This window comes from Lethenteron reissneri, chromosome 7 (assembly GCF_015708825.2).
Source record: "Lethenteron reissneri isolate LAM-NWPU_2019-01 chromosome 7, ASM1570882v1, whole genome shotgun sequence".
In the NCBI taxonomy this organism is placed as follows: Eukaryota; Metazoa; Chordata; class Hyperoartia; order Petromyzontiformes; family Petromyzontidae; genus Lethenteron; species Lethenteron reissneri.
The window spans coordinates 4,007,104-4,033,919 of record NC_083785.1 but is presented as its reverse complement, the minus strand read 5'-3'; the positions used below and the strand labels follow the sequence as shown (position 1 = coordinate 4,033,919).

At 43.5% G+C, this 26,816-nt stretch overlaps 2 protein-coding genes across 2 annotated transcripts; one reads left to right on the top strand and one right to left on the bottom strand.

The window, feature by feature from the left end:
- The first annotated feature begins 1,810 nt into the window (after nt 1-1,810).
- Nucleotides 1,811-20,177, top strand: LOC133355975 (very-long-chain (3R)-3-hydroxyacyl-CoA dehydratase 1-like). The gene is made up of 7 exons (XM_061573447.1): nt 1,811-1,988; nt 7,672-7,789; nt 9,807-9,825; nt 12,296-12,384; nt 14,079-14,200; nt 15,019-15,197; nt 17,559-20,177. Exons 1-7 carry the CDS (start codon nt 1,843-1,845, stop codon nt 17,633-17,635), a joined length of 750 nt encoding a protein of 249 aa, XP_061429431.1. The 5' UTR covers nt 1,811-1,842; the 3' UTR covers nt 17,636-20,177.
- Nucleotides 20,169-25,615, bottom strand: RBM48 (RNA binding motif protein 48). Its single transcript, XM_061573435.1, has 5 exons — nt 25,435-25,615; nt 23,357-23,547; nt 22,354-22,514; nt 21,256-21,797; nt 20,169-20,336 (listed from the first exon to the last, which is right to left on the bottom strand). Exons 1-5 carry the CDS (start codon nt 25,519-25,521, stop codon nt 20,256-20,258), a joined length of 1,062 nt encoding a protein of 353 aa, XP_061429419.1. The 5' UTR covers nt 25,522-25,615; the 3' UTR covers nt 20,169-20,255.
- Nucleotides 25,616-26,816: the final 1,201 nt, after the last annotated feature.

Genomic DNA, 26,816 nt, shown 5'->3' with positions numbered 1-26,816 from the left:
TGATATAGCTATCATTTGTGATAGCCAGGTCGCCTGTGCATCCATTCACTCTCTCATTTGCACCGACTCCGGTTTGTGTGCCGCGCAATGAGCCTCCGATTATCACGGTTGGCTGTGTACGGTGCGAAATAAGTTCAAAATACTCTACATATGTAGATCTATGGGAGCTTTTTTCCAGTATCAAGACGATAAAAAAATAAGAATAGGTGTCACCCCTTCTGGCAATAAATTAGGTATCACGATATTAATGCATGCAGTGGCAAATCAATCCACTCTATATCATCAAACTATATCATCAAACTGCACCGACCCTAGTTTGTGTGCAATGCAGTGCAATTAATTGACCCTATCAACTCGCTCCATGCTTCTTTGTGCACTTATAAGTTTTCGTTCAATATCTCTCGTTAATGTCCATTTCTCGGAATCATGTCAAAGCAAGGAGCACGTACTCATTTAAATCAGTGCCCTCTGTTTAATTCAGTTAGAGGTGGAGATCAATGCGTGTTATTTCCCTCCTCCGTTGCGTTGGTGGAAGGATGATCGAAGTGTGTGAGACACACACACACGGGGTCTATCAGGTCCCTGTATAAGGCAGTCTTGAGACAACTAGAACTGCTTTTTGTATGTAGTTGTCCTTCCCATGCACCTCCGAATAGCAATTCATTCAGCCTATCATTTCCACCGAGTCCGGTTTCAGTGCAGAGCAGTGCAATTCATTCACAAGTTCATGTATTAGGTATAGCCCTGTGAGCCATTCGGCTCTTGAATCGGGTGCAACCGCAACAAACAAAAAACAAAAACATGAACAAGAAAACATCTTAAAGTGAATATGTGACTAAGTGCAAACAGAAAATCCAAGAAAAGACAGCAAAATATTGCAGAAAAAACACCGTACACCAACGCTGTGTGCAAAAATCCCAGTGGGATGCAAGTCAAATAACAACAACCACACGGCAACTTAGATTAAGGCCATCCGTCTTACTCCGTACTACAACAAACAAACATGGCTAAACTAATAAACTTTTCGAAATCACCAAAATAAAGCCATGAAAGCAATGAAATAGTGATCACCCTGCACCGACCCCAGTTTCAGTACAAAGCGCAGTGCAATTCATTCACAGCATTCGTGACTGCAGGGATTCATCTTCTTGGTTATTTCGGTAAAGTCACGTAAAAGGGAAGTAATAAAATAATAAAAATAAAACATAATAAAATAATTCTCACGACGTTTCGGCCACAACGCAAGCAGCCGTCCTCAGGTGAAGAACATGTCTGTCGATAAGACAGAGTCTGAGTCTCAGACTCTGAGTCTCAGACTCTGAGTCTCAGACTGTGAGTCTCAGACTCTGTCTTATCGACAGACTCTGTCTTATCGACAGACATGTTCTTCACCTGAGGACGGCTGCTTGCGTTGTGGCCGAAACGTTGTGAGAATTATTTTATTATGTTTTATTTTTATTATTTTATTACTTCCCTTCTACGTGACTTTACCGAAAGAACCAAGAAGATCATTCACAGCACCCAATCACAACTGCAACCGACCCCGGTCTCAGTGCAATTCATTCACGGCACCCTATCTCATTGCACCGACCCCAGTTTCAGTGCAAAGCGCAGTTCAATTCATTCACGGCAACCAATCACAATTGCAACCGAACCCGGTCTCAGTGCAACCAGCAGTTCAATTCATTCACGGCAACCAATCACAGCCGCCACCGATGCACGGCGCACGCTGATAGGACGCCGAGCAGCGCGTTCGTGACGTGGCCACGCCCCCAGCCCCCCCCCCCCCTCTCACCCCCCCCAGCCCCCACCCTCGGCAATTGTTTCTCTGCAACAAAAAAAATGGCTGCAGAGGTGGAGGGTGCCGAGGCGGCTCAGCCCGCGGCCTCCGCGGAGAAGAAGAAGAAGGCTGCGGCTGCGAGCCGGGGCAAGGCGAGCTTCCTCGCCACGGCCTGGCTCATCCTCTACAACACGGTCATGACCGCCGGGTAAAAGTTGAACCCCCTCCTCCCCCCCCCTACTCGGCAACTCTTGCTGCCGCACCATCACCACCACCACCATCACCACCACCATCATCACCACCATCACCATCATCACCACCACCATCACCACCACCACCATCATCACCACCACCACCACCATCATCACCACCACCACCATCATCAAGTCACCACTCAACCACGTTGGCTGTCAGTCACTGGCGCGTGTGGAGAGAGTTGAGTTGCAACAGTGTCACGCGTGCGGCGAAACGTCTTCGTGCTTGGATGCACTCGCTGTGGTTGTTGGTGTTGCGTTTGATGTCGGTAGAGTGTGTTTCTGTTCGTTTGTTTTATGTTGGCGGATTGTCCAAGGCCTTGGCGATGCTAAGAAATCTCAGATGCTGCATTCGCCTCAAGCTCTGACATTGGCACAGTGTTTAATATAACGCTTTACTAATTGCAACGTAAGCATCGTCTGCTTGTCGTTGTGATTATTTAAGCTTGCGCTGCATTCACAATAATCGATGGTTTACGTTTTAATATCGCATATAATGGGTTCACGTGGCATGTCCAGCCACTAGAGGCCGCCACATTTAACACATCTTTAAAACTATAATAATTGACACTTGCACGGGATCGCATAATTGATCGAATCGCGAGGATGGCGAAGCTTATCTGACCCCTAGTTGTCATTAGTAACAGGTAAAAGTACAGCCCTGTCATTTACAACCCAGGTCACTGCTTGCGGAAGGGCCTTCTTCACCAGAGGGAAGCAGAGGATCGAACCCTATATGCCCCAATGTTGTTGATAACAGTTAATCGTAATCACTCCTCTAAGGATTCACATAGTCTGGATAATATTTTGGTCTACTCTTTCGCGCTGGCCAAGATTGGAGTATCCCACGCTTTACCCCCATCGCAGCTAACCTGCAATAAGTGAAATATTCCACTTTAAGTGGGCATTAATCGGGCTCTATGTGCCTGTGGTCATAATTCATCTTAAGAATCCTTAAGGATTGACTTAATCTGACTCTTATGGAGCCCCAGTGATTAAAGTGAACCCAACGAGTTTACACATAACACTGGGGTTTGAGCCACGATAATTATCAGTGAACCTAAATAATCGTACAAGTTAGCTGGGCTCGTTTGAGCCTCGTGTAAATAATACTGCATGCTAAGAACCCTAACGCTTAATTAGTCTGGCAACTGTGATCCTTGGGGAATAACGCTGATTTTAAAAAAACCAAGGATTGCCTTAAGTCTGGCTGGCTCTATGATACCCGGGTATTGACGACGAAACCTTAGAATATTGGTGACGTTAATCAGCCTCTCTGAGTCACTGTCCCACATAGAGGCCTGAGAGTTTTGAGCGTGCGTTCATTTTATTTATTGCACTGATTCCCCCATGTACCAGGAATCGTAAGGGTACCTTGGTCTGGCTCTGTGGCCTAGTTTTTATAGATTCTAAAGTACAGTCCTGGATGAAAAAAAATCATGTACTGTGCTTTAAATAAGGGAATGTGTACATGTTTATCCAAGTTTTATCTAATGTACAGTAATGCATTTCTAAGTATGGTTTTTATTTATTAAAGTGTGCTTCCTGGAAACAGACTGGGAGGTACACATAGTGTCCGACGAAAACTAGTACCAGCCAAATACGCCCGGGTCCAGATGGTTTCAATTTAATCACAAAGTCCGCTGTCCCCTTTGCATGCGGATAAGCACACTGTAGCAGTTGGACTTTATTTTTAAAGTTGTGTGATACCGAGTGAAGAAAATTATTTGTGGAACCACGTTGCAGCAAATTTATAAAACATGTCTCCTTTACAAGAGAGACTTTGACTTACTCAGCACTTCAAGTCTGAAAGTCAGATGTCTCATTGCTCGCATGAGCCTGTCTGTCCATTTCAGCGGTTTGGAGCCGATGGTGAAAAATGTTGCATTTTTATGATAGGGCTCATCTATTCATCAGACAGCTACTGTCTTAGCACCATAAGACGTGCTTATTTTTTCACTTCGGCGAGACGATGGGCTGGGTTGAGCCCTCGTAGCTGAGATTTAAATGTTCGCCATCAAGCCTGGTTTAGATTCAACCTTAATTTTAAACCAAGTTAAAGTACTGTCCATCCGCTTACCTACCCAGCCATACAGCTACCGACCTCCTCATCCACCCAGTGAATCGTGGTGTGGAATGAAATCGGAATGGAGAAAGCCAACTCTTTAGACAGGCATAAGTCAAAAGCCTTCTTGTCATACTACCTAATACATGAGACTCCCACCAACGCCATGTGAGTGAGAATCTGTTTCACATGATCAACTGCGCCATCTACTCCCCTTGAGATGCGCGTCATCATGCACAGTATGCAAGCACTCTGTAAATTAATCAGCCCACAGGGAGACAAAAGCAGCTGGGTGTGTGGTTTACTGGCCACATCACCCCACTGTGGCATATATATCAAGCTTAATAGGCGTTTGCTAACATTGCCTGCATCTGGGAAGATAAGATTTGTTGACAACTGGTACAAGTTGTTTGTGTGGACGAAGCTCGCGAAGTTGTACCACTGGGCAGGGTGCGCCACCAGCTGGGATTCGGCAAGCTCCGGAAAAGGTGCTTGAATCTTCTTGTTCCCGGATTGACGTGAATGCAGACTGGCTCTAACTTGCTTCATCGTCAAACATGCCACCCTCCAGTGCTGACTTCAATTCATCACCGTGTGACTGTCGCAATCGGACAGCCATTGCCAACATGCGCGTCACGTTACAATAACCGTGCATTCTTGCATGGGGTCACAAGCGGCCTAAAAAAAAGTTCAGTTACAGTATATCTTCTGGTTGTACTACCAGCGTCATGTGATGAGACAAATACGTTGTCACTCAGAACCGTCACAGCAAGAAGTGCATAACCTTGTGATAAAGAACGCCTCCCAGAAAATAATGACAGAGGTGACAGAACTACTTCCAAGTTACCTAATTTAGACCTCTTTTTCCACACTGGGTGTCAAGCTTTTTTATATGCCCTGTTTGTGTTCACCACATAGAAAGTTGACTTTTAACATTTATTTTAATAAATAGGTCAAATTAAGTGACAGTTTGGAGTAATAATCTTGGTTCTTTCGGTGAAATATAAAACAATAACATTTTATTTGATTGTTTAATATTTTTAAAATTGTATTATTTCCCTTCTACGTGACTTTACCAAAAGAACCAAGAATATCAATCCCTGCAGTCACGAAAGCTTTAAATTAAAAGTTTGGAGTAAAGTTTACTTTTAGTGCAGTTACATATGTAGAGCTGAGATCATCAGTTTTCTACACTTGCAAAATCTGTTTAATTAGAGCTGTCAGAAACCTAGATACAAATTTAGGATCTTATTGTTTGCAGCACAATAACCTCAATCACTCGCTGATATAATTTTACTAACTATTCCCCAAAATCGCAAATAACAATTTCGCATTATGTTAAAGAAAAGTATATCTGTGCTACATTCATCAGCATATTTTACATTGTACACAGTCTGAGCTGCGTCACAAAGAGAGGTAGGAAGTTTTGTGGGCTCATAATGTCTGCATCAGATCCGTTGGACCAACACAGCCGAGATATAATAGGTTTTAACCCAGATTTAATTAACTGTTGATCAATCATGCAGAAGTTTATTGTGTGGTCTCAGCTGGGTTGCCTTTTACTCAACTCAAAATGTCTCCTTGTTCATCTCATCTCTGTTGTTTTCTCTGAGCCGGTGGTGAAAATTCTACATTCCCATGACTTGGGCCAGTATGTTCATATCACTACTGCTTTTGACGTCTCAAAATGTGGTACTAATTTAATGAACCCTGAATGTACATTGCGTTGAATGGGTCATTTTCAATCTCATTGTGAGCCAAGCACTCTAACCACATTGCCATCATGCCTGATTTTCAATCTGCAATATTATACAACTAAAATCTACAATATATTCTTTCATACTCTTTAGTTTTTTCGGTAAAGTCACGTAGGTAGAATTTTTTAAATTTTATATATATATATTTTTCTACCTACGTGCCTTTACCGAAAGAACCAAAGAGTATGGATTCCTGCGGTCACGAAAGCTTCAAATCAATATTCTTTCATGTTTTTATATCTATGGATTTCAAAAATTTGCTTCACTTTACAGCTTATTTTTATAAAAATTATAAATGCAAACAAAAAATGTGTAAACCAAGAAGCACATTTTCCCCTGTGTACACTGTAGACTAAAAACTGCTCATGTCGAGGTGACTAGATGCACAGCCATATCATTCACATTCCTTCTGATATGACCCACCAAGGTAATAGCTCATACAGCTCCAAAGGTTCATCATCTTTGGCACGTTGGCCCTATGGGTCGTACAATTTGTACAGCACTCGGGCTGATAATACAGTGTTTGTATTAGAGTGTGTCGGGACTATATTTAGCATGAAGCACATTGCAGAACACTTTCTAATGAGCAGTGCCATTCAAGTCTTGAGCTATACTTCAGTTTCACTTTAAATAAATTCCTAAATTTGGCTTTACACTGTTGATTTTATGGCTTTTAGTTGATGGTCTTCGTAATGGGGAAAGTATTTTTTATTTATTTAAGTTTGTAATCCATACCTGTGTATGTGTGCAAGCTACTAATACAGAGATATGTGAATTTCGTGACCGTCAGAAATTCATAGGACAATGGCGTGTTTTGGCTATCTTAAGGATATACGTAATGCGCTCTCATGAGAAATGCATGGAATTAACCAAACTCAGAAATTGCAGCGAAGCCCTATGTGGTGCCTCGTGTTGTAATCATAAGTCAACCTGGTCAATGAAAAGTTTTCCATACCTGCTTGGTTTCCAAAATAGCTGATTTTGCCCATTTTGGAAAAGGCTATGTAGCAAAGTTTACTGCATAGATCAATGGTGTATTGTGCCATTCAGTGTGCCATATTCATTTATCATAAGTAAAAACACTCCATTTGCAATCTAAAAATACAGGCCTTAACACTCCTGTGCTACACTGTACTTTCATTCTACTATGCTTGTCTTTATAGATGTAAGAAACACAAGTGATAGTGGGTAATTATATATTTTTAAACCAATGGGACTAGTTTTTTAATTACATGTTAGTGCTGATGTATTCGTTGTCTTGCTATGTGAAACAGGTGTTGAAAAAGCACACTTATTTCATAAATGTTTTTTCTGTTGCACAAAACCCGATGTCGCGGGAGCGATGAGAAACACCTTGGATTGCTCGTAAGTTTACGGTGGTGGAGAAGGGACCATTACATTTCCAGCTGTGGAAATATTGGGCTGTGATTAATAATGAGGAGCTAATGCATGACGGAGCGTGTAATGTGTGCACGTCATGCACAGACGTTATTTGAGCATACTTTACCATGCTGGTCAGTGTGGATTACTGCTGTTGGGGAGGTGGAAGCCTCATTATATAAATACAATAATGCAGTGCTTATGTTCTGCTTAGCTTGCAAGATCAGATGAGATTGCGTGCATTCGGTGTGATTTGTCATACACACAATGAATTGTATATCAATAGTAAAATAAATTGTGGCATTTTAAATGTATCCATGTATGTAATATATAATTAAGGGGCCTCTGTTACCCTAAGGTTGATGAATCCTGAACCGAGGCACTGTGTGAGGGCCTGCAAATTAATGGGTTTGTCTCTGGTTTCTTCACACTCAGGTGGCTGGTGTTGGCTGTGTCCATGGCTCGTTATGGGCTGGCCAAGGGCTCAAACAGGGGGCTCTATCGCTCAATAGAGAAGACCCTAAAAATCTTCCAAACGGGCGCTCTCTTGGAGGTAATTATGATCATGGTATCATCGTGCCATCATCATCATCGTCGCGTTCACAATTAGCAACATCGTAATAGTATAATTATCATGAATATAAATATAATCATCACTGTGATCGTAATCACCATCATTACTATTTTAACTTACATGATTATCACCTACGACCCCTGTCATCATGGCTATGGCCCATCATCATTATCCCCTCAATCTTTTTCATCATCCCAGAAATCACTGTTTGCCATGATGATTATAATTGGCCATCCTAAATGATCATAAATCATGATCATTATCAAGTCCATGATTTTGTGTCACATTGCAGGAGTCTCAAAAGTGAATGAGTATCAATCATAATTTAATGAGATCTGAATTAGGTAAATATTTATGCAAAACTGATACGTGACTTGCATTGAGCAACAGTCTAATAACGGGCCATCATCAGGAATCTGTTATAATAATAACCCAAGCAGGTTTCAGCTTTTGACTCAGAGAGACCAGTGTATTTTAGTCAACTAGTTAAACATTTGCTCTCTATAGTTCAGTTAGTAAACATTGGAGGCATTTTACTGGAGTATATGTCGCTGTAAAACAAAGTTCACCTGCCACAGAGCTGGCTTAAAAAAATACTTTGGTTTTTGCTGTATCCTTTTTAATGTTACAAGATAAAATCTCATAGTGCAATGATTACTGTGATATCAGTTTCTCATAGCTGTGTAGTTGTATTTCACAATTGTATTGTACTTGTTTTTGTGCTTTGCTGTGCTCATGTACAAATAAAGATACTTATAAGTTCTTCACCTGCAGTTCGCTCAGCTTCATCGGTTAAAATTTTAAATCTATAATTTGTATTGTTGTATCTTTTATTTATCCAATAGATTAAATAAACCCATTTAGACACAATGCAACTTTCCAGCAACATTTTATCATTTTACTCTGAATATAAATAAGCTTATTTATAATACTGTGTATTATTATTATTGAAGTGGTTTTTCTGCTGCTCAATAACTAATATTAGTGTAATTATTCATATGCCTGTTTAAAAACTGATCATCATAAAACATTCTACGAATAAAATTTTCATCACGGCCCCAATGCAAAGGCAAGCTGGGTTAGCACACATGCTGTCTGTTACAATGAAACGTGCTTAACCCTTTCCCATTGCGAGACGTCCACAAGTTGGTCCCGTTCATCCACGTCATCGGAATGGGGAAGGGTTAAATAATTAAGTGAATTGTGAAAATGACGATACAATAACCACCATCAGTTACTTCAGAAAAACATTACGCAGCACTTAATTTATGAATAAGAGTGATGTATTACAACTTTATTGAGTACATTATTTCGTAAATATTTTCTCAGGAAATATGATATTTGAGAAAAATAAAATGACTAACTATTATAACAATGATGATATTTTGCAAAACAAACAATACACTTATCACGGATCTTGTATCGTACGATATATTGTAGTATCGCCATATCATGCCAACGATAAAAATAACCAAAGCCGTACATTTTACGTTAAAGACCCGGTAACATGCTTCGCAGAAGGAGGCCGATATTTGTTATCATGGCCGATATTCAAATTCAATTGTAACTAAACTTCCGCAAAGCATTTTGTAGAGGGAAGCAATTTAATTTAAAGGAGAAACCCATGGGTACTTAAGAGTTTGTTTTGTAATTTCCTATTCTATAAAATGCTGTTTTAATATATCCGTATAACAGACAGGGGATCAACCATGTGAAAACATCTGTAATAGCCTGCACAGACAAACCTTATTAACTGTATATGTGGCAGTGCCGTTCGCGAGCACCTGGTAAGGTCTGCCGCTTGTGATATAGCTGAGGACATTACGCCTGCCAGTATTCATCTCTTCAGTAATGATATTCACACACTGAACACTGGTACACATTAAGGCCGAGTAGACCTGAATTTCTATCTTATATTATAGATATCTAGCAATATTCTAACTGTACTTGTCAATTGCTCTTCATAAACAAACCCACTTTGTTTTTTTTTTCACAGGTGGTTCACTGTGCCACTGGTAAGTCTGTAGTCATCTACCTATTCATGTGTGTATTTGCAGAGTGGTGCATTGTTTAGAGTTATCTTCCCACTACAATCCACAATTCCCTTGTGTGTACCTTGCTTGCATTAATAAGTCCTCACAGACAACAGTTGCCTCTATGGTCTGTAAGATTAAATAGGGAACTTCTTCGTGTATGTGTGCACAGAATGGGTGATTAAATTATAATGTGCTTTGGAAAGTATCTGTACAGCACGTTCTTCTTCACCGTTTCAGTATAAGATGTTGCCAATTGTTGTGACATTTAAATAACTGCCTATGAACGGTCTGGGACATCATCCTTAAGGGAAATCTTCGGATATGATGCCTGGTGACTCTAGGTCTCCAGGAGTTAAGGAAGAACCAGGGTTTCGTTACCTCGTGATGTGACTGAACCTGGCAACACAAGTTTGATTCCTGGCTGGGCGAATGATATCTTAATTGATCCAGGGCTTCATTCACCGTTCCATATAGACCAGCATGAAGAAGCATGCTCAATTCCCCCTCAAATAGGCATGGTGTGGTGAGGCCTTATCATGATAGCTTCAGCATACATATCCTAAAAAGACTCTTAAATTAAATAAAATCTGTATTCCCATTATTGATGGTTTATTGTGATATCGGCATTTATAAAAATGATAAAGCCACAGCATTTCAATAAAGCATACATTTTTTTTTCATAATTTTAAGAAATGCAAACCAGATGGCACTCCCAGAAAAGTGCTAAATTCACAGTCACAAAGTTAGCAAGTTCATATCCTGTTTGAGGGTTGACTCAACCTATCATATTTCCCAGGGACTTTAAATTTAGCACTCGTGTCTGGGATGTCCACAGTTGTCATCTTAAGTGTGTTCACTGTCCCCTTGCCAAGAACATGTGGCATTTCCAGTACTGGCTTTTGACTGCCATTGAAAATCGGACCACCTATCCAATTAAAGTAATTCGATGAGTGACTTACATTTAACAAGGGATGTTCTTCTGCCAGTTTGTAGTCATATGATATTTACAGTGAGGCAGTACTGTTATCCGCAACAATTAAAAAGGACGTGCCTAAAATCCCGCTACCCCTTGTTCATCCATAACCTAAAAATTACAGTCTAGCCATAATGAAAATGCTGACTGCAAGTGCGACTATTTCTGTAGCAGCCGCGAGCTGTCCCTCTGCCCTGTGCCTTGTCTCCCTCTCGCATAATCCAGGCGTGGTTTACGGAGGCTTGTGTGGTTAGAGCTGTGGCTAGAGCAGTGTTCTTCACTAACTTTCAGAGAGGTGGCCACTTTCGCAGATAATACATCGTCAGTGCGAGGGCCACCACATATTTGACACCTTTGTGTTTGACAGCATGATGGGGTGTTTTCACATTTGTGTATTGTGGGGGGCCACACGTCAGGGCCAGCACTAAAGGCCAGTGGCTTGTGGGCCTTGCAATGAAACGCATTGGGCTAGAGCATTAGACTAGCAAACACAACGTTTGCAGGTTCAAATCCCAGTTGGTGAGCCAATCATAAGCATCCCTCTGAGATTTATAAAGTGAGTACCACCTTGTTGGAAGTAAAAAGTGGTCCCTATGGTAAGACTGGCTTCCCATAGCAAACATTTAGAATTTTAAACACTGGGCCAAGGCTGCTAAGGAATATGAACCAACTCTAATGCTTATAGGAGTATGAAGACACTTACATGAAAAAATATATAGATATAATTTATAACGGTGTAGCCCTTGCAATGCATTGCCCACGTCACTGCTGGTCGAAGGGCCTCCAAGGAGGTCCAGACATCGTGAAAGAAGTCGGAGTTATTACACTTTACCCCACCACACGCAACCTGCCGATCAGCTAATTGTTGTATACCGTTTTATATTACTGGGTGGACAGAGTATGGGAATTAAAGAAACTTGCCCATAGTTTAAACTGTTGTACGGGAGATCAAATTGAATTGCAGCATCTATATTTACATAAATATACTTTGTGTGTTTATATATGGATAATCAATGATACTATTGCCATTATTTGAACATTAAATCGAGACATTTTCATCTGGAACACTCACAGTGAACAATGTAACACAGTGTATAATCACATTTTGTAAGCGAATACTGGTGGAAATTTACACTACTGATGAAGCCACTTTAATAATCCTCCCTTGCTGAACTTTAATTGGTGCTTTGTTTATGCCCAGACAATATTGCCACACAAGACACAAACCTAAAAGTCATTGTATGTCAAACAACTTAGCTATAATATGCCACGTTAAATTAACACCACGTTTAAGATCAGCTTGCACTGTGCCACGGAGATTATGTTTTAATAACTTGCACCCGAAATGCACATTCAAACCAATGGTCTTTATCTTGCTGGCTCTGTGCTCTAACATGTCCAACACGAGCCTGCTGATCCAGAATTTAATTTTAAACACCAAGGCCAGTGAGCATGCTTGTGTTGCTCTTCCCGCAGGGATTGTGCCGTCTTCAGCTGTGCTCACCGCGTTTCAGGTGTCGTCTCGAGTTTTCTTGGTGTGGGCTGTCACAGACAGCGTGAAGCCAGTAAGACCACACATCACCATCTTCACGATCCATCCTAGCCACCGTCATCAAATGTACACGTTTTGCGCAATAAAAATTTGAAGTCGCTGGGTGGCTCGGACCATGTCCAAGCACCACAACAATCGCCATTTGCCACTAAGTGGCGGTAATGTCACCACAGCGCTTGTGCCAGACAATGTGCACGTTAAGCCCACGTGAAGTGTTGAACGCCCGTTGGCGGGAGGTTACAGGTCAGACCCAGGTGCCATGGGTTGACTGAATGAGATGACTGGCCGATGCACCACCTGTGCCCCTACTGTGCCAACTTGCTGCGTTTTAACCAGCTGGCACTCTGCTCATTGTTGTGAGCGTCGTTCCTCTGCCCTCCATTGTTGCTGAAGGGTGACTGCTTCCAACTGCCCAGTAACATCCTTCACGAGCCTCCTCCCCAGAGGCCAATCTTGACACCGCTGTTATCAGTCATTGGCAAGTCCACTCAGCTCCACGTCCAAGCACGGGCATGGCAAGACCCTCCAATGATTAAACTTGATTCTCAAGTGGAATGAGTTGTATTTATTCCAAGAAAAAAATACATGTTTGTTCCACTTTGGCTTATTCCAGCTGTGCAAACTAAATTTTTCGGCTTGATTGGCATAAGACAAACACTATTGGCAGGGAATGTAAAACGAGTGCTTGTGTGGATAAAGATGCCTTTGGGATGGATTTATGAATTAGTTATGTGATGTTCTCTTTTGGGTTTTTTCTTTTAACTCAAGTTGGCACCTCGTAGTTAGCTTCCCAAGTGAAATGTCTTCATCAACTTAGTGCCGATTGGAATATAATTATGTAAAGGAGTTCCAGCCTGGGTGTGAGTCTTGAACTTTGTCTTCATTACGTCTTCCACGCAGTACATCGCACAACTGGGAATTACTTCGTTCATGAGCCACTCTTCACCCCTTTATATCCCTCAAATGATCTGTCACTCATCAATAATGAGTCATCAATTAAGATGTGGTTGTCATTCTAATAGACAACTAATGTTGACGGCTTCTCATGTTTGCATCCTCGAAGGAATCATGCACTGAGTCAACGCTATGCTGAGATTTGAACGCCACAACCTTAAGACTTTTGAGTGGACTGTATGCAACAGCACCATCCAGCCAAACAGCCTCGGTACAAAGCAAGCAGTTAATTAAGATAAACAGGTTAATCTGATGAATAATCTGAAATAGCAATACCATCGCATTTTATTGCAATGTTAGAAAACGGTTAACTTGGTGCATTTTGATCAAATAACTTCGCTTCCATGGCTGTCATTACATTAAATAACCAATCCAATGTTTTTGGGTCCCACACTCTTCCAATGGCCATTTTCACTCAAACGAGACCATACTTCAGATTTCGGTTACTTGGGTAATTGGATAGGAATAAAAGCTCGTGCACGAAATGAATAAATGCATTTTATATTAGCACGTTTGTATAAACATATCTATTTTTTATATTTGGAATAATATGGGTACATCATTATGCTGTCGAATGTCTGATGCATTGCATATTCTGAACTGTATGAATATAAGACATATGCACGCACAAACCAAAGTCAAAATGTCTACGTTTTTGAATAAGCAATGGGGTGGAGTTCAGAGCTATTGATTGAAACTCCACATTCTCATGGTGGATGCCGTTTGAACATGTACACAAATGATGTTTTTCAGGTTCAGAATGAATACAGTGTCCTGATTTACCTGAGTGCCTGGACTCTGACGGAGATCGTCCGCTACTCATTCTACACCTTCAGTCTTCTCAAGTACCTCCCACGTGCCATCAAATGGGCCCGGTGAGCCACACGTCACTATCAATTAAGTTACCGCTTTGCCCAAGCGCTCGAGGGGACTCAGACGGTGTGCTGGAAAATCACGTGGCTCTGACTTTTCGGCTGGTAGCGTGGCGCAGTTGTACCACTTGTGCCTCAGCAGAAAGGTCCTGGGTTCTATTCCCTACTCGAGCGCCATTCTGCGTGTAGTTTGTACATTCCCCCACCCCCCTGTTCTGCACGGGTTTCTTCCAGGTTCTCCCGGTTTCTTTCCACAGCAAAAAAAACACATTGTAACTAGTATTGACCAAACACCTCTGCAAATTATTCAACTGGGAATACAAATAGTAACATCGTCTCCTACTACAATAATGTGGCAGTACCATCCTGAAAAAGTGTCTAAAGGACTGGGTGAGGCTTTCCTGTTAAACAAGTGAAATAAATAAATGTTACTTTCAGCTTCAAGCTTATGTTGGGATAGCCTTGGGAAGGACAACATAGGTTGCGTATCTGCGGAATATGACTCGATTATTTTCTGAGTTGCATCTGATTTGGACGTATATATTTATACAGGTAGGAACAGTTCCACATTGCCCACCAGGGATGATTTGTCTGTCTGGCGTGCATAGCCACGCCCTCGATTTATATTTCATAGAGCGCTTCGGGTGGGCTCAGCACGTGACGTGCCGCCCCACGCAGATTGCGCCACGTGACACGGATCGCACGAATGCGCTGTCCAACCAAGTTCCTACCTGCCAACTCCGAAAGAACGTGTTTGAGGCAACCGTGCTAATCGGAGCGACGGGCTTGGCGGGCATTTTGCTGTGACGTTGCCCATTTAGGTACACGCTATTCATCGTGCTGTACCCACTGGGCGTGACGGGCGAACTGCTCACCATCTACCATGCGCTGCCCCACGTCTACCGCTCCAAGCTCTTCGCGTACCCACTCCCCAATGCCCTCAATATCTCCTTCGACTACTACTACTTCCTCATCATCGTCATGATCTCCTACATGCCAAGTGAGTGCTCAAGGCCTTTTGTGTCATTTTAATAAAGTCATGAGGAAATAATGACATTGTACTGCATTTGCCCAGGAACGCCTCATCGTTGGACCATAACACTGGTGGCGAGATGTTAACTACCTCGACTGGTATACAGGAGGTGGTGGGTTCGATCCCAACCCTGATGCCTATATATTTGGAGTTTGCTTTTTCTCGCTGTGGTCGCATGGATTTTTCTCGAGGTCCTCCGGTTTTTCTCTCCACATTTAGAAACGTGTGTTTAGAGTAATTTGGCTGCTATACATTTGTACATGATAAGCCACTTAGTTGAGCTATTATTTATTGCCAGGTTGCTTCTGAAAAAGAGCAATGAAGCTCAGTAGGCCTTACTTGGTAAGATAAAAATAGTGAAATAGTTTTAAATTTAAGATTCGATACAAAATATTGCCAGATGATAAATGTATTATCGGTGATTGGGCTGAAACTACAAACTATGCTTGAATCTGTATTAATTACATGCTGTGAAACCCTAGATTTCATTGTTTCTGGCTTACTGCTGTGACACAGCCTTTGATCTCTTCTAGTTTCCTAGCCACCTCACTAGACTCTTCTTTTGAGGTGATAATAATGTTGCCCTTTGTGTATCCAGCAGAGCCTAGCTGAGTAGCGATGCTCTTCTCAGCAGGCTCTTGCATGCAGATGCTTGGTCCCTTTATTTTCAATGTGTTTTTGAAAATGAGAGCAAGTTGGAGAACCGTGTGAAAGCCCATGAATATTATAATCGTTTATACTGGTAGGAACGAAGTGAACCAGCCTACAATAGATGATATCGTCCGTCCGTCCGATGTCCGATTAGGTGTAGCAACATCGCCCCCTACTGCAAACACTTGGCAGGACCCTACAAAAACCTTTAGACTCAGTGAGGCTTTCCTGGCTAAATAAACAAGTGTAACATTCCCTTATAATTCCCTGACATAGTTTTTAATTAAAACATTTAAATTAAAAATTAACTCACAGCGGCCTAAAGCCTACAGCTAGGCGTAAAGCCTAGAACTAGGCCTCAAACTCTCCCTTCGTATCGTACCCCCGCGGGTGTGAAAGGGAGTTAATGTTTAACAATGTTACATTCCCTGATGTTTTTAAATAGAAACATTTAAATTTAAAGCTTTTACATTAATAATTAAAACATTTAAATTAAAAATTAACTCACAGCGGCCTAAAGCCTACAGCTAGGCCTAAAGCCTAGAACTAGGCCTCAAACTCTCCCTTCGTATCGTCCGATTAGGTGTAGCAACATCGCCCCCTACTGCAAACACTTGGCAGGACCCTACAAAAACCTTTAGACTCAGTGAGGCTTTCCTGGCTAAACAAGTGTAATAATACATTGTTTATATTCTTTGGTTATTCGTTCCTACCAGCCCACCCCGCAGGGACCTGTTCTAGGAATGCCTCGTTGAGCCTCGTGAATATTTTTTTGGAGCGTCCCGCTAACAGTTGGGGGCTATAATTGCTTTGTAAGTTCCAATTTTGAAATTTGCGGGTCATTTTTCAAATTTGACAAAGATATGTTGAACTTTTTTCGCACTGGACGTAACCATCTGTGCTAATTGGAGGTGCAGAGGGAAGGACGAAACTAAACACAAAAATCAGTTCTAAATAAATGGGTTTTAAATCCAGATTTACAAGTGCATAGCTCCAGTGGCTTCCTAATATCGGCCGCAGAAATGCATCTGAAAGCACGCGATGCGGTTACTGCGCGATGCGGTTACCATTTTTGTTCGATGGCTAGCCAAAAAAATTACCAAGACGCCAATACACAATGGCCTGCTCTTGCGAATGATGTCGCAGGATCTTTGTCGTTGACTGTGAAGCAGACGGCTTATTTTTACCGTGAATCCACCTGCAGTACCAATCAGGCCGGTTGCTGGAGTATAACCATGAGCCTCTGCAACAGGCAGTGAATGCACAACCACAAGGTGCTGTCGCCCTTGAAGGCATCGCACTCAAAACAGTCCTCAGCAATAGGTTTGAAGCCCACTTGCTTCAAAGCTTTCTCCTAGATACTCTGCAAAGTAGTGGATTAGGAGTTCCAACGCCGCATGTATGGCTCTCCGTTGTTTTTGGGTTTTACCACATGTTGTTCGGCATGATGTCCGACATTTCACTCGACGAGTTCCCGAAGAAGCTCCCAGCACATGAAGCGACGTGTCAGATATAATGCTTGAACAATGCGCAGCAAGACCCAAAAGCACATCGGAGGGCAGTGCTTGTTTACGAAACCTACATGAGCCAATCCCACATAAAATCTGCGGCATATGTCGCTATCATGTCTAGCTGTTGACGATTACATTGTGTCTTTCCTTTGGTCCCTTTCACCAGTCTTCCCACAGCTCTACTTCCATATGATGTCCCAACGCAAGAAAGTTCTTGGAGAGCCGAAAGCCAAAGAATCGTAACGGGCCACAACCTGTACACCAGCCGTCACGGAACATCAGGGACAAGGCTTTCAAAGGAAGATGCAACCCAAAACACAAATGGGCAGTATTTGTCATCATTACTAAAATACAAATCAACCATGATGCGAGTTACAATCTGCTTCTTTAAATCAAAAACTGTCGTTTCACCTCCCAAATCCCTCCTCCCGTTTACGAGACAAAGCGCTGCCAATACGGTTTATAAACGAATGTGAAGAGACCCTCACAATGAACTGCAGCACGTTGGGATGCAGAAGGCTTGGGGCTGCTGCTGCTGCCTCGTGAACGGCGGTGGAGACTCGAGTGCCTTGATTGTCGTGACGGCTGTGGGTTTTGTGTTGCGGTTGCTAGAATGCATCACTTGTGCAGCTGCATGGTGCAGTAATAGACAGATTGTGTGAGCAGGACAGGAGGGTGTTGTCCCCAATATCACACTTGTGATTTTCACCCACGCACACACAAGTCATGAGACGTGTTTTACAGCCATGCCCTGGTGACATCAGTAGAGGGCGCTGTAGCGAATGCCCCTTTCACATTCACGTTCCTCTGCACTTACTAAAACTTAAAACTCGTGTCAGGCGTCGCAGAATATAGACACTATGTGTGCATATCTGCATTTTGGATTGCTTCTTCATAACATTGTAATAGTTTTTCTTCCTCACTGCGTGGAAGACCATTTGATTTTTAGAATCCACTGGAATTTTGTTTAATCTTGTTATAACCATTTGAGGTTGGCATCACTTAAATTAATCATCAGGATAGCCATTGTAACCTTTAGCTGGTTATATATATATTTTTTTCTTTTTTGCAGACACAGTAATTTATCATTTGGCTTTTGATGTCAGAGTGTATAGCATCTATTTAAAAGCATTGGGCTTTGTTTTTTTCCCTTTTAAATGAGTAGGCAGCTGTCGACGTCAAGTCAATTTGGCTTGGCAGATACTGCACTAAATGCATAAAACACTGATTGCAAAGTAAAAATACTAATGTTTTTTTTAAAATATTGGTATGCACCCATCCTAAAATGTGAAATGGGGTGGTGCTCATCTTCGTTGGCAGTGGTGGAATTCCACATTCCTATGACGGAGACCAGTCTCTTTCCCATGACCTATTGCCAGCGAGCTTTTGCCACTATACTTTCTTTAGCTGGCAAAATTGCCGTGCTGGTCACAGCCAAATGGTGACTGTGTTGGCTGGTCGGTTGAGAGGGCAGGTGCAAGACAACCATCATGGTAGTCTTGATGTCCAGTTTTTTTATTGGTCCTCCATGGACTGGTGACTACCATCCTCTCCCCTCTCATCGCTATTGCCCTCCACGAGCTCCAGCAAAGCTTTCTGTTGAATCCCTCAATCTTCGCTCCGTGGGAGGTTGCTCATTCTTCTCTACTGCACCCATAGGCTGGGACTCTTTTTCTACCGCACCGTCCGTGCTGTCAACTCCTGTTCCAGTCCAAAGACGATTTTTCCAACCTGCCTTAAAATATGTTCAGTGTTTCTCTACAGCATCTTGAGATGCAATTACATTTCAAGTCATTACAATTTTTATCATGTCTGCACCTAATCTGCATGGTCATTGACATTTTTAATACGCATTTGCATATTTACCGTCGATATCAAGAACAGATATCCATACATTGCCAATTGAGGACAATTCTGTTTTATGTATGATCTAATACAAATTGGGTTTAAATCTGAATGGGAAATGATACAATTTTCACCCCTATGTATGTAAAATATTTTGGTTTAACCCATATCAGAGTTTGATGAAACACTTATACTTTTTCCCCTCATTAACAAAGGTTAAAAAGCTGCTAAATCACCCAGAACACAGCATATGAATCTCCTTAGAACTATTTTTAAGTTGCATCTTCAGTCTGTGAATGCATTTGTCTTGTATGTTAAAGAGAAAGTAATCAAGTCACATAAATCATCTGACCCAAACAGTGTACAAAAGAGCTAAGTGAAAAATACAAAGCACAAGCCAATTGAAACTGTGACACAAAACATTACCAAGGCTAAATGTTACACAACTTGGGAAAACTTTGCACTCACCTGCTTAAAGTTAGTGAAGTGTTCACATGCTACTTGCTGCCCTTAATCATGTTTACACAGATACAAGCTTACTAAATTATACACTTTTCGACAATGCTTTAGCAGTAGGGCTTTATTTTAAAGTGTGGTTGGTTAAGGGTTTAATTGTGGCAACGCAATAGTAGAGTACTCGTGAAGTTGGTAACAATACTATTGTGGAAATGTATGCCCCAAGAGATGTTGGTGAATGTTCTAATTCATCCGATTGTTGGTGAAACACATGCCGATGTTTGTGTTGTCAACAATTACAAGCTTAGCAAAGGCAATGTGTTGCAGCTGTGTAATCAACATGTGAAACTGGCCCATAGATTTGTAAAGCTGGTGGTGTTATTGGCCTGTTGTGCATACACTGTATTGGTTACCATATGGGCTTTTCCCCACAACACAATGGACTCTTAAACACAAAGGATACAAATAAACGAATGAAACAATTGCTCAAAAGTGTTCGTGTTTTTTCTTCCATATACACAGCTGGCAATATACAGCTGGCAACATGTAAGAACATTTAATATCATATTCTTCTGCGGGCTTTTGCTTGTGTTATGGGCCCTTGATGTGCAGAAGAAACATTCGACGGTGCAGCATCTGTAACCTGAAAAAACAAACGTACCATGTAAAATGAAGAGATGCATACGATACACTATATAGTTGCCAAACTATCCTGTCTTTAAAGTGTCAAAGAGTCTCTGCTCAACTCCACAATGGGGTATTGCTCATCTCTGATGATGGCCCTGAACCAGCCCGTGGAAATACCACATTCCGCTGGGGCCATTCCCTCAACGGGACAACCTCTTGACTTCAACTCGTTTTCGACTTGGGGAAGGGCGGCAGCCTGAATTGATCCTTGTATGGGAAGGGATACAGAGAAGCTGTTTTATTAAAACCCAGAAATTCAATGGTACTGGCTCAGTGCATTAACAGGAACATTGATGATCTCCCTGAGAAATTCCAGCCACCTCTATAAGATGCTACCATTTCGGGTTTTAATTGATTGTGTTCACGCTTACGGTGACTTTCAGACCGCATTCCATTCTCTTCTTCTCCCCCCTCCTCTTTTCCGAACATAGATGGACTCGCCCACCTGACCAACTGTCAAATCGCTGTCCGTGGTGCTGACGTTAAAAAAACGCCACTTTTTAAAAATTTTCTTTCTGTGGATTTCGCACCTGATGATGATTGCTTGTGTTGCAGTCGAAACGTCGTGAGAATTTTATTGTTTTATATTTGTATTATTTTATTATTTCCCTTCTACGTGACTTTACCGAAAGAACCAAGAATAAGATGCTACTCCTTAAAGTGGTGGTCACGTTGATGACATTACTGATCACATTGTTAATAACACTTAAAGTAATATGATGAATGTGAATGCTATTAATGATACTGTTACTGCGATTGAGCATGATGATAATGTTGATTTCAATGATTATTTTATGGTCCTGTTGATGCTGGTGACATGCTGTCGCTACGTGATACTTTGCTCGTGCCACAATGCTCGTCGGTAAGTGACCTACCTGTCGTATGCGATTCCGTATAAGTTCGGCCGAGGCATTGAGCGACGCATCTCCCAGGTCCACGTCCTTGGGGATCTCCGGAGGCAGCATCGGCCCAACCAGCGGCTCATTCACATCCTGATGAGACGTCCGTCCACCCATACCTCCCTCCAACCTCAGCTGATTCCGAGCCTCCAGCAGCGCTGATCGTGGCACAAACCGCGCCACTGCCTCATTCTTCCTCCGCGAGCCTTCGTGGTTCAAGGGACCCCTGGATTCTGTATGTCCTGCAAGCGTTGCTCGTTGCCGAGAATCGGAGTGCTCCCTGGATTCTCGGTACCCCTCCATGTCTTCACTCCGGCGCCATGAGGGCGGCATGCGGGCGGCGGGCGGAAGGTGCTGAGGGGGCGGTGGGATCATGGGGAAAGAATACGTTGGAAATGATGGTTCCTGGTCCCCGCTTGCTTGCTCATCTTCGTTGTGTGGTTCTCTCCGTCCGCGTTTAGGCTCGTGGTGAGGAGGGGAACGGCTCGTGGGTTTACCAGTGTCATCGTGTTTGTCGTCTGCAAAGACCATGCGTGTGGTTAGTATCACTGATTATAACAGCATCTGCATGGCACCCATCAAAGGATATAGACAAATAAAATATAATGAGGGGCAGTGCTTATGTCGATTTGCTGCTTTTAGCCAGTGGTGGAAATTCCTTGTTCTTATGGCAAAGGTCAGTCTATCCACAAGAAAGCACTGTTGGTCTTCCCACAAAGTGGTGCTCATTTTGTTGACCGGGGGGTGGGGGGGGGTAATGGGTTCACAGTGCCAAGTATCATTTGTAAACAAACATAGAATGTTTTCAATGTTGCTCTTACCAATGTATGTCTCATGGATGAAAAATAGTGCAAAGATGGACTTCATATACATGAATAGGCATGCATGCATATAAAATAGCTTGGTAGATTTGTACATCGCCTTTATGTAAACCTGATTATAGTCTAATAAGACACCAGTTGCAATCAAATATCCACACTACGAACTACCTACAAATAACACAAACGGTGAACTCCCCCTTTCCACCCTGCAGATAACAAAAATTCTCAGAAGTCCCACGGCAAATGGCTGCACCTGGCAAGACGGGGCCGGGCATGCGTGCAATTCGCTCGACGTAACGCCGTCTCGCCTGCAGCTTGCTCCGTGCCTCCTCCACGCTCTCAAACTCGGGAGCGTAGCACACGTGCAGCACTCCTCCAAAGAAGCTCCTCTCGTCCAGCCGCCTCTTGGCCACCCTGTAACAGCGAGGCAGAGCCAGGCAGCGGGATTGTGTAGAGGGGGCCATTTTTAATTGGGAGTGGACAAAGCAAAGCCTCCATCATCACAGATGTCCTCAACTCAGTGTTATTTTCTTCTGCTCGGTGCATCAGTGGTTGCAAAGCCAACATGCTGCCTTCAAGGCCCACTCTTTTAGTATTGCCACCAATACTAATGCTCTTGGTAGCATATATTTTGGTGTCACTTCAGTGTCTGGCTCCATAACCCGCCCTCCCTCTATGCTGATCCGTGTGCCACCCACCACAACTCCCTTTTCCTGACTATACAGTAAAACCTTGGATTGCGAGCATAATTCGTTCCGGAAACGTGTTTGTAATCCAAAGCACTCGTATATCAAAGCACTTCAGTTGTGATCACGTGCCGCTCGGCAGACAAAGCGTATATGTACTACTCGTATTGCAAGACCTCGCTCGTTTATAAAATTTATATTTACGTAAAAATTTTGCTCGTCTTGCAAAACACTCGCAAACGAAGTAACTCGCAATCCAAGGTTTTACTGTATATGCCATGCTTTCTAACTCCATTCTGTTGCTTTACCGTATTCCACGTTACTTTCACTACGTCCTGCCAATGCTGGGATCTTCACTTCCTGAAGAAGACCCCAGAACTTGGGGTGTTGACGTCCAACGCTTCTTTGAGAACCGAAGCTCCCAGCATGTGCAGTGAAACGCAAGCCATTGTTCCGAACAACACGCGGACACAACCCCCAAATAAATCCAAGGAGAGCTAAGACGTCACCATGACTGCGGCCCTCTATACCGCGGGTACTTGCGTGCAAGCGGCGAGGAGGACCTTATACCTGGCGCTGTGCACGTCGCCGTACTTGATGAGGTAGACGTCGGTGAAGGGCTCGGCTGGATACTCGTCCATGGCGTGGTATTCCTGCACGGCGCCGTACAGGGCAAACAGCTGCACCAGCTCCTGTGCAGCCCCCAAGGCTGGGACGCCCTGCACCAGCAGGTAGCGCGACTCCTGCGCGATGGTGTACACCTGCAGGAGGCCACAGTCGTGGGTATCAGACAGAGGTCGCAAACGGGTTTTGATTCCTTACCCATACCCGTACCCGGCCGCACCAGGGTCGCAAACGGGTACCCGCTACCCGTACCCTACCCGATACCCGGCTACCCGTACCCGGCCGGGTACGGGTAGGGTACGGGTATCGGGTACCCGATTGCGACCTCTGGGATGAAGCCATGTTGCAGGCGCGGGTGGGTTGATTCTAGGAACTTGAATTGTGAGAAGAGACAAGACGTTGGGAAATGAGTGACAAACAGTTACTCACCAGTGACTCACGGCCTACCCATACCCGGCCGCACCAGGGTCGCAAACGGGTACCTGTACCCGGCCGGGTACAGGTAGCCGGGTATCGGGTAGGGTATCGAGTACCCGGTTGCGACCTCTGGTATCAGACACATCTGGCAAAGCGATGCACTGCAGCAATGATGATATATCACGGCCAATGAAGAGTAACGATTCAGTGGGTGAAATGCAGATACACACCGCCTTAAAATGCATATTTGGGGAAGCACGAAGTTCTATGGGCCACGGTTTGGTGTTTGTAGCCAGAGTTGCAATCCTTACTGCACCGCAGGCATAAGGAGATGTATATCGATGAGTGGCAGGCAGTGCCGGCTTCAAACATGTGCAATGCGGACCCACTTTTTGAAAGCACCTCACAGTAAAAGTGTTTTGTCTATTTCGATTTAAAGCTTTCGTGACTGAAGAACAGAGCTGTCGGAAAGACAGCGTCCTAATTACCTGAGGACGGCTGCTTGCGTTGTGACCGAAACGTCGTGAGAATTTTATTATGTTTTATTTGCATTGTGTTATTTCCCTTCTACGTGACTTTACCGAAAGAACCAAGAATATGTTTTGTCTGTATTCTTGTCTGTGTTGTTTCTTGTACCCCGTGTCTTCTTCCTCCATGCCGATCATCCGTGCGCATCTCTCCCCCTGGGCTCTGAATGTGTCTCACCGCATCTCTCCCATCTCTGCATGCCTGCATCTCTTCACATCTGTTCCTTTCCGGGACTATTTCTGTATCTTTCTCCGCTTCTATTTGCCTCTCCGTGTCTCTCCGTGTCTGCCTGCGTGTACCGTGCGTGTCTCTATCACTCTCAGACCAGTAACTCGCCAGGGCCCCAGCTCGGACAATTGACTTTTGTCTGCCGAACAACACGCTCTAGAGTCCGACGTTTTGCTCCACTTGCCGAAGAATTGCACAACGTGGCTGCGGGGGAGACGTCAAGTGAGGGATGAATGGCAAAAAACCGCGTGAATCCGTAGCTTAAAATCTATCAATTCAATCCACATCGAGGGGAGGTGGGGAAGGAATTGCCTTCCATTCAAGTGCACTAAATCATCTCGTAGTACTGTACAACAATGCTGGGGAGTGAAAGTGTCTCCCGGCTCACTGAGCAATCGATCGGTGGTGGAAATTACACATTACTATGGCGGGCAGCACGCGGCATGTATCTGCTACTGGCGTGTATTTGCTGTACGTGGGGAAAACAGGCAGGGAAATGTTTCAGTACTTTCCTCACATATAAGTCGAAGCCAATATAGCACATTCGAGTGTAAGAATTATAAAATGCGACGTGTTTCGCTACTCAAAATGAGCAACGCTGCGGCGTCAGCCGTGGAAATTCCGCATTCATATGGCGGGCGCCAGTACATCCACAGACAGGCCAACCAATGTTACCTTCTCGCAACGTGTTACTGTCGTCACCAATCCCGCGGTTAAATGCGATACCGCTGCTGCGTTGGCAGTGCTCCACAAGCCACAATTAACGACAACAAAACATTTGTGAATAACATCGCGGCCTTAATGTATAACAGGCGACGTTTCGGTCAATGGCCCTTCGCGTTTGTATTTACCTTCACGGCCCTGGGCCGGTTCCCCTCACGGTATTTAGGTCGATTGAAGCAATGGGGCTGCTGCTGGTGATGTTTATGAGGCTCCATAACGTTGACAATGACATTAACAATCGGAAATGTTTAAAACTTTCCCGACACCGAACACGGCGGGGGAAGTGCGCGGTGCGTGCCCACTCGCAAGTGGCGGCCATCTTACTCGGGGAAGCGAAGCGAGGCGGGGAGGAATCGTGATGACGTCACTTACGAGCGGTCATCTTCCGTTGTCAGTATGTCCCTTAGCAATATGTCTGCGTATCCCTTACAAACATGTCTGTGTACCCCTTACCAATATGTCTGCGTATCCCTTACAAACATGTCTGTGTACCCCTTACCAATATGTCTGCGTATCCCTTAGCAATATGTCTGCGTATCCCTTAGCAATATGTCTGCGTATCCCTTACAAACATGTCTGTGTACCCCTTACCAATATGTCTGCGTATCCCTTAGCAATATGTCTGCGTATCCCTTAGCAATATGTCTGCGTATCCCTTACAAACATGTCTGTGTACCCCTTACCAATATGTCTGCGTATCCCTTAGCAATATGTCTGCGTATCCCTTAGCAATATGTCTGCGTATCCCTTACAAACATGTCTGTGTACCCCTTACCAATATGTCTGCGTATCCCTTAGCAATATGTCTGCGTATCCCTTAGAAATATGTCTGCGTATCCCTTACAAACATGTCTGTGTACCCCTTACCAATATGTCTGCGTATCCCTTAGCAATATGTCTGCGTATCCCTTAGCAATATGTCTGCGTATGCCTTACAAACATGTCTGTGTACCCCTTACCAATATGTCTGCGTATCCCTTACCAATATTGATGTGCATCTCTTACCAATATGTCTGTGTACCTCTTACACTGTCTGTGCATTCCTTACACTATTTCTGTGCATCCCTTGCCAATATGTCTGCGTGTCCCTTAACAAAATGTCTGCGTATCCCTTACCAATATGTCTATGTGCCCCTTACCAACATGTCTGCGTACCCCTTACCAATATGTCTGTGTACTCCTTACCAATGTCTGCGTACCCCTTACCAATATGTCTGCGTATCCTTTACCAATATGTCTGCGTGCCCCTTACCAATATGTCTGCGTATCCCTTAGCAATATGTCTGTGTACCCTTACCAATATGTGTGCGTGCCCCTTACCAACATGTCTGCGTACCCCTTACCAATATGTCTGCGTATCCTTTACCAATATGTCTGCGTGCCCCTTACCAATATGTCTGCGTATCCCTTAGCAATATGTCTGTGTACCCTTACCAATATGTGTGCGTGCCCCTTACCAATATGTCTGTGTACCCCTTACCAACATGTCTGCGTATCCCTTAGCAATATG